Consider the following 14,052-nt stretch of genomic DNA (forward strand, 5'->3'; position numbering starts at 1 on the left):
TTTTTTTTTAATTTAGGAGAATATCACATTTACACCATGGAAGAACCGCTGTCTGGTGTTTGTAGCAAGATTTGCTACATTTCGGTAATGTGATGCATGGAGAGAGTGGCTGGTCTTGCTATGATTCAGAAGACTTGTAGTCCAGGAATAATGATGGGACAAGTGCAGAAAAATATTTGGCAATTTTTAAAGGATCTATTGGAAAAAGTGTGTGTGTACAGTGTGTGTGTACAGTGTGTGTGTACAGTGTGTGTGTACAGTGTGTGTATACAGTGTGTGTACAGTGTGTGTACAGTGTGTGTGTGTGTGTACAGTGTGTGTGTACAGTGTGTGTGTACAGTGTGTGTGTACAGTGTGTGTACAGTGTGTGTGTGTGTGTGTGTGTGTGTGTGTGTGTGTGTGTGTGTGTACAGTGTGTGTACGTGATGTTCCTTCAAATGAAGGAACCCTTGGAAGGTTCCAGCAGAGGCATTGGCTGATAAGAAAAGGGGAAAATGTGCCTTAGAAAGGTCAGAGCATAGTAAGCACCTAAGTAATATAGAAGGAGCAAACTAAGTAAAATATTAGTTACATCCGTATAGTGATAGTACCTTTACGGAGTGATTGCAGCATAGTGGGAGATTTATGAACAGAGCTGCTCAGCTTCATGTTGCTTCAGTTGTGATACATGTTTTACAACAGATTGGATGAATCATTTCCCCCTTGCCTGCACCACTTAGGACTAGTTCACAGTGCTCAGTTGTGTTGCAGAATAATTCTGCATGTCAACTCATTGCCCATACATTACTATGGGCCAGTTCACAGTACTGCATTGTAAGGGATCAAACTCACTACATGCAGGCTTTGTATTAAAGTGTATGTCTAGTCTCCATTGCAGTTTACAATCAATATAATGTGTGCGTTATCCAGGGCCAGATTTACCATAATGGAAAGGTGGCTCACTTCCCTCCCCAGGTGCCTCCCTCCCTCCCTATGCAGAGTCCTGATGAGAGTGTAAATGAGAGGTACATCACCCGGCTCTCAGCATTTAACTGATGACATTTACCTTCAGTCAGGGGCATCTCTAGCTACTTAATACTGTTCCTCTAGCTGCCTAATACTTGGGAGCACCTCTAGCTACCTAATATTGAGGGTACTTCTGGCTACCTAATACTAAGGGGCACCTGTAGCTACCTATAACTGGTAGGGGAAGTAAGGGATAAGTGACAGCTGGGACAGCCAGCACACCTGTGAGGTAAATCCGGGACTGGCGTTACGCAACTGACCACTATGAACCTAGCTCTTGTGTATAAGTACAAACAACAATCATTTCTCACTGTATTCATCTATCAGTAGTGTGCTAAATCTTTCCATATGCACACATTTGTAAGTCACTTTCAATAAATCTATTTCATAAGTACATTTTTAGAAATCTACCAAAATGATTAGTATCCAAACACTGGTGTGAAAGACTTGTCCCTGCTTATGCAGTAATCCTTAACTACAGCTTGCTCCAACATTTCACCAGTCACTTTGACTTTGTCAAGAAGCTCTCTGGAAATGAAATGCATATGTGCAGTTATTTCCCACTGAGAGTGATTTATTGGACATTTTACTTTGCAATTTTAAGATAAGCCAATGTCTCATAAGTTTTTTCCTCAAGGCTGAAAAGGACCATTCCTGGGCTTGTTAGGTAAAATATATCTCCTCCACAGTAACACACTTCAGTCAGGTGCAGTTTGGGATATCTGTGTGGTGGTGAATAATGTCAATATGAGCAGTGAGGTAAAAACCACCATCATATGGAATGTGCAGATAGTTACAGTAGGGTGACTCTGGCTCATACTATTAGTAACAGAAAATCATTGGGATAGAGCACAATTTACTGTATATTAAACCAGACAAACAGAAGGAGTTGAATAAAGAGCAAGTATCCACTATCTCTTTACAACTATAAGGCCTGTATGTTGTGCTTGTGATGAAGCTGTAGTTCATTTATTGCATGCATTGTCAGTGGTGGTGCAGAGAAGGAAAAGAGGCACATTAAATTATGTTTCTTACATGGCATATCTGGGTAATATGGCGCTTATGGAAAATCCCTTCCTCCCCTTCACTGAACTCCCTTCCCCTGTAAAAACCGCATCCTTTCTCGTGTACATTTATTATCGTTGTCTGTGATTTTTTTTTTTTGATTTTTTTTTTGATTTATTGGTGCGGGGTATCCTTGGCTACTTTTTTTTGAAACCTCTCTTCTTGTTCCCTCTCTGTACTCTATTCTAACATTGACCTTTCCCCCTTTTTTAACCACTTGAGGACCCACCCTTTACCCCCACTTAAGGACCAGCGCTGTGTTGAGTGATCTGTGCTGGGTGGGCTCTGCAGCCCCCAGCACAGATCATGTAGCAGGCAGAGAGATCAGATCACCCCCCTTTTTTCCCCACTAGGGGGATGATGTGCTGGGGGGGTCCGATCTCTCCTGCCTGCATGTGGCTGGTGGGGGGGGCACCTCAAAGCCCCCCTCCGTGGCGAAATTCCCCCCTCCCTCTCCTACCTGCTCCCCCCCGGAGATCAGGGCTGCACAGGACGCTATCCGTCCTGTGCAGCCAGTGACAGGACGTCCCCTGTCACATGGCGGCGATCCCCGGCCGCTGATTGGCCGGGGATCGCCGATCTGCCTTACGGCGCTGCTGCGCAGCAGCGCCGTACAATGTAAACAAAGCGGATTATTTCCGCTTGTGTTTACATTTAGCCTGCGAGCCGCCATCGGCGGCCCGCAGGCTATTCACGGAGCCCCCCGCCGTGAATTGACAGGAAGCAGCCGCTCGCGCGAGCGGCTGCTTCCTGATTAATCAGCCTGCAGCTGGCGACGCAATACTGCGTCGCTGGTCCTGCAGCTGCCACTTTGCCGACGCGCGGTATGAGTGCGCGGTCGGCAAGTGGTTAACACCTAACCCTAACTTTCCGTTCCCAGAGAAGGATTAAGATTAAATGGGGCCCTAGGCTAGGAAGTGACTTTGGCTGTTCTGTGTGGTCGTTTTGGTAAGATGAGGTGGGGGATGGTCCAGAGAAGCTGTCATTGGGGCTCCTTGACACTCACTAGGCCTCTGACATAGGAGACCTGGGTTCAAATCTCGGCTCTTCCTATTCAGTAAGCCAGCACCTATTTAGTAAGGAGTTCTTAGGGCAAGACTCCCCAACACTGCTGCTGCCTACTTAGTGCGCTCTAGTGGCTGCCTTGCAAGCACTTTGAGTCTGACAGGAGAAACACGCTATACAAAAAAAGGAATTATTATTGTGGATGATCCTGCTCTGAACACTCCAATCCTAACCTTCTTCTCCTTTTGACTTATCTATCTTAAGGCAGAAAGATCCTCCTACAGTCATTGTTTGGCGATAAAGGGAAAGATCGTGAGATGCTTTCCCCAGGTGAGCTTTGGACGGAGGATGATCTTAGAGCCCTCAAAATTTTGGAGGATTTGGAGAATTTAGAAGTGAACCCCAACAGTCGAGAAATACCTGACGTGGACGAGACCATGGGAGCAATTTTTGCTCCCCTGGTCTACCAACCATGACCCGCCGATATTGGACTGAGGAATAGGTCTGTCAAATTTCCCCCTTTCTCATTAAACGCTAGTTTGAAGACTTTTATGAAGGTTGTGGAAGATCAGATACCGATCGCAGATCAGGGTTGAACAACCTTTTGACTTTAATGTGGGGGAGCTAGAGTGGGAGGCCTTTATTGCACTGAAAGAGCACAAGGAATGGGTCATTAAGCCCTCTGATAAAGGGGGAATGTTGTAATCATGACCAGCTCCAACTATAGGGATATGTGTATGGACCTTTTGCAGGACCAACGATGCTATAGGAGGGTCTCCATGTCGAGGGCCGCCAGATGCCGGGGGGACCTTGCCACCATTACTGACGATGCGATCCGACGGAAGGTAATTAATGATGAAACAGGCCTTATTCTAAAGGTAGTAAATCCCATCACACCCACCTTTTATACCCTACCTAAGGTGCATAAACGGTTGAATAAGCCCCCAGGTCGCCCGATTGTGTCGGGTCGGGGCTCATTGACAGAAAAGATCAGTATTTACCTGGACAGGCATCTCCAACTACACGTGCAGTCTCTACCATCATATGTTAAAGACACTCTACATCTATTACAAATTTGGATGGCTTACAGGTCCCGGCTGGCGCTCTACTTGTGGCCCTTGATGTGGAGGTCCTCTATTCTAGCATCCCCCACGAGCGGGGGTCGAAGCGGCCGGCACCCTCCTCAGCGAGTTGAGTATTTCCCATACAACTCATAATGGGTTCCTATTGGACCTGTTGGAGTTTCTGTTGAAGAACAATATCTTTTTATTTGAGGGGACCCATTACCTCCAGGTGCAGGGAGCAGCGATGGGGACGACTTGTGCCCCGTCGTATGCCAATCTGTACCTGGGGGACTGGGAACGACAGATCTTCTCTGATGACTCCATGTCGGTGTACCTGTGCCATATTGTGGCTTGGCACAGGTACATCAACGACATCTTGCTGTTCTGGATTGGTGGGCAAGGTTTGCTCACGGATTTCGTGAATCGATTAAATGCCAATGAACGGAATTTACGGTTTATGTTTCAAGCGGACAATGCCTCTATCCCTTTTCTGAACCTGAGAATCTTGATTGATGAGGGCAACGTCGCCACAACCCTATATAGGAAGGAGACAGCCACTAACTCACTATTGAGAGCAGACAGCTTCCACCCATCACATACTGTCAGGGGGATTCCTACCGGACAGTATCTGAGGGTACAGAGGAACTGTTCTGATCTGACCACTTTTAACATGGAAGCTAGAGGTTCAGAGATAGTTTACCGCGACGTCCATCTCAGACGCGCATATCAGCGCGCGGCCCGTGCAGATCGTGGAGCTTTGATCAGCTCACAACATCGATCTTCATGGGTCGACAGTGCAATTAGATTTTGCACGAAATTCTGTGTCCAGCACGGTTTGATTATGGATGTCCTCAAACGTCATTGGTATATTTTACGTAATGACCCTAAATTGGCAGCCTTTGTTCCGGAGTCCCCGAATTTCTCTTTTAGGAGAGCTCCCTCCCTGAGGGACCTCCTTGTCAGCAGTCATTTTCCTGGGACAAATGGTGCCACGAGACTCTGTTGGGTCACGGGTACCTACAGATGTGGAGGTTGCACCGTCTGTCGTTATATGCAAGTGGGCAGAGTGGTGGAACTGCCAGATGGTAGAACCTGGACACTTGCTCATTTTGTTAATTGTGACGCGGTTCTGGTGATTTACCTCTTGGTCTGCCCGTGCGGAGCCTTTTACGACGGTAAGACCAAGAGGGAATTGAGGAGACGAATCAACAAACACATAGCTAAGATTAAAAGCAAGGATCCTGAGGTTCCCTCACCGGCAGCACGCCACTTTAAGACAGCCCATGCAGGGAATTATAAGAAATTGAAAGTTATTGGTCGGGATCGCATCCATACCAATATTTGTGGAGGTAACTTTGACAGATTGGCTCTCCAGAGAGAGGCACGGTGGATTTTTGAGTTAAAGGCAACTGTCCCCCCTGGCCTAAATGATACTCAGTTATGCCCCCTTCTTACCTTTATAGTGTGTCCCCTCCCTGGTGTCCTGTGTCTGACAGCGCACCAGGTTTGTATCTTGGTGTGGCTGTAACAGCGGAACCCCCTTGGTCTGGTGTGACTGGGGCGTCCTTTTGTACAGCGTTGCTGCTTTATATGTACATAGTGGCCAGCTTATTCTTAGGTTATGGCGATTTTATAAGATTTTCAATTCTTACTCCGGGTATCTTACCCTGAAGCATTATGGGCAGAGTTGCCCCTTCGTGTATATTAGATTTTTTCTGGCCACGCATCCGGATTAATTATTTGATAAAATAAAGTTTTTGTTTATTTATTGACGGCCATTCTGGATTTCCACCCTCCTCCCCTCCCTCCTGCCCATGATCGCAGCTTGCGTCCTGGCAGGGTGGTGGGAAGTGTGGGCGCTCTGATCCGGGATTGTCCGCGCCTTTGTGTAAGTAGTGGGTGAATGGAGGATGACATATGCTTGCTGACACGCCCCCTCGAAAAAGCCGGAAGTGAGCCGGCGAAACATGTCTGGTACACACGGCGTGTGTGCTTGACTCACGGTGGAGCCTGCCTGCCTCTCTCCTTGCCGCCACCGGGATTCCCGGCCCGCACCCGTTGTGTTACGGCTCAAACAGTGGACACTCCGATTTCTCAAGACACTTTCCTTGTTTGGTACGGAGTAACGGAGTTTCCTTAGTGCCTTTACCTTGCTGCATACTTTGGATTACAAATGTCCGCATGGCTCTGGAACTATCTGTGATATCTATGGACTCTGTTTCATGGGACACTCGGGACCTGGATACATGGTGATGCTGTGGAATCGGTGGAGTATATAGCCTCAAAAGTGCTTACATGTGATTTGTTTCACACTACTCTTTTGCTACTTTTTCTATTATTCACGTGCTTGATGCTGCTTCATGCTATATATGCTAAAGTTTGCGGATGATGAACCTTGCTTTGCTCTACAGTGTACGCCTTGCCAGCCAAGAGTCCCAGTTATGTGCCCTTGCCTACGAACACCTTTACTTCACATCTTACTATTCAAAAGGAACTGTGCATTGTACATATAGATTTACTATTTTTCGGAGTGCATTTAGCATACATGGACATTTATTTTTAATATTTTTATTTTTTTTGGTGATCACCTATACGAAAGAGCTCTGTCCCTGTATGGATGTGGGTATGAGTGCTGGGGTGGCATGTTATGGGAGCTCGGTGGGTAGCCTTACGGGTCAACACTTTTAATTGATAATGATATTATAAAGTTTATATTTTATATGAAAATTGATTCTATTAATTAATTGGAGTGTACTCCTCCTCCCATTTACCCTTCAAGCTTTGTTGATTATCTATCTTAAGTACTTGTTGGGATAGATGAGATGGCTGGGTGCTGGCTTGGGTGGGAAGGAGGGCTGGGTGCTGCCTGGGGTGGGCTGTGCTTGCTGAGCTGGGTGGACTAGGTGCTGTGCTGGTCTGGGTGCTGGGCTAGGTGCTGTGCTGGCTGTGTGATTGGATGGATGTTGTGCTGGGCTCTGGGCTGGGTGCTTTGCTGGTTGTGTACTTGGCTGGGTGCTGTACTAGACTCTGGGCTTAGTGCTTTTCTGGCTGTGTGCTGGCTGAGCGCTGTGCTGGGTGTTGGCTGTGGGCTAGGTGCTGTATGTGTGCTTGGCTGGGTGATCTGCTGGGCGCTAGGCTGGGTAGGAGGGCTGGTTGCCGCTACAGTACTCACAGACCTCAGATCACTGGTGACTGGAGAGAGACCGAGCTCACACTTCCTGTCTGGTGTGCTTAACATGCAGGAAGTGACCAATGATGTCACTTCTGCATGTGAAGTGCACCGGTCCAGGCGGGAAGTGTGCACCCTTTATCACTCTCCGGGCTTTGCCGATTTGAGGTCTGAGTGATGTACAGGCAGCAAGGCCGGGGGACCAGGATGAACAAGTGGTTGCGTGGTGGTGGCGGGGAGCACCCCTCTACTACTCCACTGTACATGGATATTGGTGTATTTTGTGTTGATGAACAAAGTTTACTTCACTGAAGTGTATGAGGCAAGGTAAATTATTTTTAGCCTTTTTGCCAATATCTTTTCAAAATCACTTTAAATCTGCTTTATATTCAGGAGAGTAACTGGATGATAATACCGGTGAACTTTGCTCTCCTTTTGCATGAGTAATATTTGATCTTTCAGGCAGGCTGGGGGGATGTGACACGGGGTGTTTCTTGAAGCCAGTGCATTACACACTTTCATGAAGTGTGGGGAAAAATCTCTCTGAATATTTTATAATGGAGAATTCCAAATCCATCAAAGCCAGGAACTTTACCTGTGGGTGACTGGAAAACAGCTGGCTTAAATTCCTCTGAACAACCTACAGTTACATTTCATCTAGCAGGTTTTTTTTTTGTTCAGCTGTTGGGGTAGTCCTATTTTTTATATCAGGTAGTTCCTATGTGTTTAAAATCTGAATCAATGCTTTTGCATCCTATTTTAACAACCTATATAATGCTTATATACATTATTTGTCTATTGGTGCTTCCAAATAAATAAAATTACCAAATATTATGTGGGTTGTATGTGATTGTATCCCCAACAGATACAATAAATGTGCCAGATAAATGTTTCTGATTGCTTGAGAGTTTTTTTATAAAATAGTTGACTAAATTGAACATTTCCCGAGCAGTTCAGCATCCTATCTGCCACCCAAAGCACAATTTGGGTGCAATTAACCACTTGAGGACCACAGGTTTATACCCCCCTAGTGATCAGGCCATTTTTCACAATTCAGCACTGCGCAGCTTTAGCAGTTTATTGCGCAGTCATACAACTTAGCACACAAATTATTTTGACCTCCTTTTCTTGTCACTATTCCAGCTTTCTTTTGCTGGTATCTGATTGCTGCTGCACTTTTTTTTTATTAATAAAAACAATCATATTTATTTTTTTCACTTTACATTCACAGATCCTTGCTCTGTTTACTAGCAGGAAATGCTCGCGCATCGGTGTATGGCGGTCGAGAAGAAGTTAAAATGCAGCTAATTGGCAGTGCTTGACATGCGGTAGTGTTAGCCGACTGTAGAGAACAGCGACATGCGTGTGGGTGCCCTTCCACTGCCGGTACCGAGTGATAACAAGAGCCCGGCCGGTGCAGAAGAGCAGCTGAAAGGAGGGAAATTCACCATCTGTCTGTTGCCTGTCTGACCTAATACTGCACTATACCCACACCATAAACTCTGTATTAATACTGAAGTCTACTGTATTTGAATACTGACCTCTAAAATGAACCTCAACTGGAGGAAAAACAGCAGTTTCACTTACCTGGCGCCTCTTCCAACCCCCTGCAGTCATCCTATGCCCTCAGTCATTCCACAATCCTCCAGTCACCTGCAGCGCCCCTCTGCCAGCTGTATGCATCACCCCTGGCCGTGTGCCTCTGTGGACGGGAGCATTCTGCACATGCACAGTACATAAGAATTTCTACTGCACATCGAATGTAATGGAAGACACGCCCAGCCCACGTCGTGCATGAACAGTAAGGCTCGTTGCATCACCTGGCTGATGGAGGGGTGCTGCGGCTGACAGAAGGACCATGGAATGACAGTGAGGGCACAGGGTGACTGCAGGAGGCTGGAAGAGGTCCCAGGTAAATTAAAATTCTGTTGTGTTTTTTTTAAGTTTAGGCACCCTTTAATATCAATGAATACTTCAAAAGATGATATGGGTTTGTTTAATAAGACAGTAAAGCACAAGATATTAACAACTAACCAATAACAACTAGTCAATCATCTTTCATTGCAAAAGCTTCGAAATAAAATATTACATTTGGTTGCCATGGATCATCATAGTTTGCTTGCATAATTGCTGCTTTTTGTACTGATGGATTAATTAATTACATAATTACATATACAAAAAGCCAGAGCTGCAATTCTTTTTAACTGGATCTGCCATGTGAGCAATAATTCATGCAGCAAAGTAACAGGACTGACGTTGGTATGTTCAGTGTTTGGAAACATTCGCACTTCATGGGAAACAGGCTTGTTGTGCCTGCTTCCCCTGCTAATTGTGCGGCATGCTCTCCTGAGCACACAGACAGTTAATAATCAAAACTTTTTTAAATGAGGACTGGTTCATGTTTGCGCACACAGCCTCATTTTTTTTACATTCTGCTGGCATATTGTTTACAGTGGGCTCTGGCAAACCACATCTGCTTGTACCCGCTCTGAATCTCAATGACTCTATCATTGAGCACTGGGGCACGGCTTTAAGCAAGCCCTTTGTAGAGAGTCAGTAATGACTGCCATCTGCCACAGAGCACAGAGCTACCTGCTAGCAGACAGGCTGCGGTGACCTCTGCTTCCCCATCTCTGATTAGTATTCAAACATTGCCGTTTTAGCTGTGACCTTGCTCAGACCCCTGTGCCTCTCTGCTTCTGTTGAGGTTCACCTGGCAGGCATTGCAGCAGAGGAAAAGAATGCTGTAATCAGGGGACACACAGATACTTTGCAAATCAGATGCCATCTTTATCTCTGCGTCTCGGGACTGAGAACTAATGATGTAAAACAATATTTCCTATTCCTGATCTAGTTATTGTACTACTGGATTTTTGGAGCTCACTTGTTTATGGTTACAGAGTCATGAAAATGAAATGCATAAGAGATATGTGTATTTCTTAAGGAATCATGTATGTGAACTACAGTGATTGAAAAGACATGCAAGAGATGGTCATATACGTATAGCAAGCCTGAAGCTGACCTGCTGAAACAAACTCAGGAGACTCCTACTCATTCTATTTTAACATCTTCATAACCCCCCAAATTCCTTTTCCAGAGAAGGTCTCTCAGCTTTGGCCTGTCATAGCTTTAACGTTGGTGTTCAACGTTCATATTTGCATTTGGAAGATAAAGATGTGTAGGCACCTTTTATAAATATATACAGGCCTATGTAGAACGATCAAGCTTCTTTCACACTATATACATTGCACATCCTGAAAAATAGGATTGCGTAACAACATTGCTGTATAGTTGCACTGCAGCCTGTCGCTGCAATGGGACCTGTACAGTGCAGCATACAGTCCACAGACTTTACGCTTGCACCTCGTTTGCTGTGTGTTATTCTGTCAGAAAATGTTGCACATCACCACTAAAGTAACTGTGAAAGCTTCCTTAAAGGAAATCTGAAGCAAGAAAAAATGACTTCAATTTTAGTACTTGCCTATCCAGAGGAAAGGCCCTGGACAACTCCGATGGCAGTGGAGGCACGGATCTTGCAACCTTTAGAACTGCTTGCCTACCCGAGTACTTCCGAAAACGAGCGCATCTGTACTACGCATGTGCAAGCCTGGTCTAGTGCATGCGCAGTACAGTTGCACTTGTCTTCAGAAGCACCTGTGGATACGACTACTTCGGAAGGCTGCCCGAGTAGTGCCAAAGAGCTGTTTGACCTACCAGGCTGAATAGCTACCCCCAAGGGCGGTGTGGGAACAGACTGAATACCTGGACGGCTCTATGATATCCAGAGCCTTCCCTCTACTTGGGTATGTATAAAAACTGATTATTTTTCTCTTCAGATATCCTTTATTTGTACATTTTTGGGATGTGCTATATGTCCTGCTTCCTTCTATGCGGCTTTGACTACCTTAGCCTGATTGTACATTTCCCATGGGCTGAACCTGAACTGAAAAGAGAAGGTATAAGATGGCAAAATGAAATTATAGCCAAAGTACAAAAGTCCACCTGACCACTGTTCTGACAGCTCTAAAGTAAAGCTGTTGGCAGACGTTCAGGGCAAGTTAAATGTGTTTAACATGATCAGACATTAGCCAGTTTTAGCACAGACCAGAGAATACAGTATTAACTAGCAGGATCATCCCAACCAAACCTGAATATTATTTCATCTGAGGGGGTGAGAATGAGCAAGAGACTTCTTGTTATAGCTTAATACAACAGAAATTGGTCAGCAAAATCAAGCCTGATTCTTTGCATCACCATAGAATGGCTATCCCTACAGATAGGGAATTTATGTCCTACCCCACTGTTATCAGTCTAATAGAGGGATAATCTACTAATAATAGGTTAAATATGGTTGTAGCAGAGTGCTTCACTTTTGTGTTCTGTCTGTGGCTGATTTCTAAAACCTAGACTATTAAGGCACTCATACACTGCACAATATTTTTTTGTTCTAGAATAGATGTTCGATTCTATATAAACAACAAAGAAAATGAATCTATTAAGACTTTGGCATGTAAGATGGCTATTCTAATCAAATATTAATTAGACGGGCTGTTTTTTTGCTCAGTCGATGGGGCACAAGTGAGAGCCGTATGAGATCCAGGTACCGTTAGCTTTGTACTGCACCTGTACTTTGCTTGTAACGTATACTTACTGTACTTTTGGGGTAGCAGGAAAAAAGGGCACCGGCGGCTAATGAATGAAAAGGGTGCTGCCATACTCTACTGCAATTATCATTAATACGGCAAAAAAAATCAGAAAGAAGGGCGCCCAATAAATAATAATATAGTTAATAATATTAGAACATTAATGTTTTTGAAGTATGTTATCTTTTTCGAAGCTTGCAACGTTATAGTTTTTGTCATATTTCGTTTTTATGTACAGATGTTACGCTATCAAATATATGATTTCTAAGTGTAAAAGGGTGTTTCTGCAGGGAGAATGGTTAGGGTTAGGCAACACTGGGGGTGGAGGTTAGACACCACCAGGGGGGTGGTTAGGGTTAGGCACCACCAGGAGAGGGTTCTGTGTGAGGGTAGGGTATGTTACGCTTTTTAATGTTAATATATTTTTGTTAGCTACTTCCATCTTTTTTTTAAAACTGTATTTAGTAGATCCATGAACCAACATCTTTCACTTATCTTTTTTCTTGACTTCTTCAGTGTGATCATCCCAATAGGCAGATCTTTTCATATTATTTTCTACCCTACTTTCCCCAGACTTCTCCTGCAGTTGTGAGCACATGGCATTTACATGTTTCCACCTGTAGTATTGTTTATTTCTTCACAAGATAGGTTTTCAATTTTGAAATGACTTTTGATTTTCTGCTTCTTGTTTGGTTGATATTCTAAAGTACTTAACTTACTATTACCAAATAATGGTCATATTTTATTTCAACTCCTCATTTGACATCAAGAAGATTGTTCCCTAGCCTTTGTCAGTAACACTATAGCTTATGATTGACCTTTCTTTTCTGGCTTATGAGCAGAGCCGGGACAAGGCCCTTCAGCACCCAAGGCTGAGACAGCAAAGTGCGCCCCTCCATCCCTCCCGCCCCAGCCGTCACACACTTATTGAAATTAGACTAAGAGGCGCCCCAGGGCATCCAACATCCCCAACACCTTAATCTATAGTTATCTGGCTTGCAGTCACTGCTATGTATGCCCTTTTCTTATTTCTTTGTGCTTCAAACACAACTGGGAATGACAGCTGAATGAATTGTGCGCCCCTTCCTACACTGCGCCCTGAGGCTGCAGCCTCTTCAGCCTCTGCCTCGGCCCGGCCCTGCTTATGAGTGGCTTGCGCCTTGCAATGCTCCACCTGTATTTACTTCAATGCAGTCTTCTCTTCATGGTAGATTTAAATATCCATACCTCTAACCCCTGGGGAGTGCTGTTCACTTGGTTGGCTGTTGTGAAGGGGTTTGTCTTCACCATAGAAATGATTCTGCGATCATCCACCACTGTTTTTAAAGGAAAGACACCTGTACCAAGGAGGCTGTCAGTCTCCCTTGAGAACTTAGAGAAAAACTTTTTAAATACATGAATCTACAGCTCTAATAAAAAGTATCAAACTTCTTTAATCAATAAAATCAAATGGCATAGAATACGTATTCCTTCCACCAATTTAGGCACCTGTCCTTTTAAACCACATCAAAGAAACACACAGCATGTGATACCCTTTCAACCAAGCTTGGTTTCAATGGGGCGCAGTATAGGAATCAATAAACCATCTATTTCCCAAATTTTTTTGTGTGTGTAAAATATAAAAATACATTTTAGATATATATGGCTTGCAAGCACTCAATTTATAAAATGCAATGGATGTCTCTGAGGATTGCACATCTCAAGTAATTCAATGGCTGTATGACGGTGAGACATTGCTCAGTATTGTTCTTGTGCTGTGCGCACTGAATTGATGCTAGCTCCACAAGTAGACCTTAGGGTCCTCGTGCACAAGCGCCTTGTGCAAGCCATATCTTAAATGTATCTTTATATTTTAAACACAAAAAAATTCTTTTGGAATATAGATGGTTTTTTGAATCCTATTCAAAGCCCCAGTTTGATCTACCATTGAAACCAAGCTTGGTTAGTCGTTAAAAGGGTAATGCATGCTGTATGTTTCTTTGATGTGGTTTAAAGGGGTAGGTGCTTAAATTGGTGGAAGGAATAAGTATTCTATGCTATTTGATTTTATTTATTAAAGTTTGATACTTTATATTAGCGCTGTGAGTTCATGTATTTAAAA

At 44.3% G+C, this 14,052-nt stretch overlaps 1 protein-coding gene across 18 annotated transcripts in view; it reads left to right on the plus strand.

The window, feature by feature from the left end:
• KLHL32 (kelch like family member 32) overlaps positions 1–14,052 on the plus strand; it is a 494,024-nt gene that overhangs the window by 465,772 nt on the left and 14,200 nt on the right. Inside the window, exon 12 of one of the 18 annotated variants that reach the window (XM_068231200.1) lies at positions 8,540–8,807. The exons of the other annotated variants lie outside the window; for them this stretch is intronic. Coding sequence (XP_068087301.1) covers positions 8,540–8,605 — 66 coding nt within the window. The 3' untranslated portion in view covers positions 8,606–8,807. Of the gene's footprint in view, positions 1–8,539; positions 8,808–14,052 lie in introns of those variants that run through there. 18 annotated transcript variants of the gene reach the window in all.

This window comes from Hyperolius riggenbachi, chromosome 4, assembly GCF_040937935.1.
Source record: "Hyperolius riggenbachi isolate aHypRig1 chromosome 4, aHypRig1.pri, whole genome shotgun sequence".
In the NCBI taxonomy this organism is placed as follows: Eukaryota; Metazoa; Chordata; class Amphibia; order Anura; family Hyperoliidae; genus Hyperolius; species Hyperolius riggenbachi.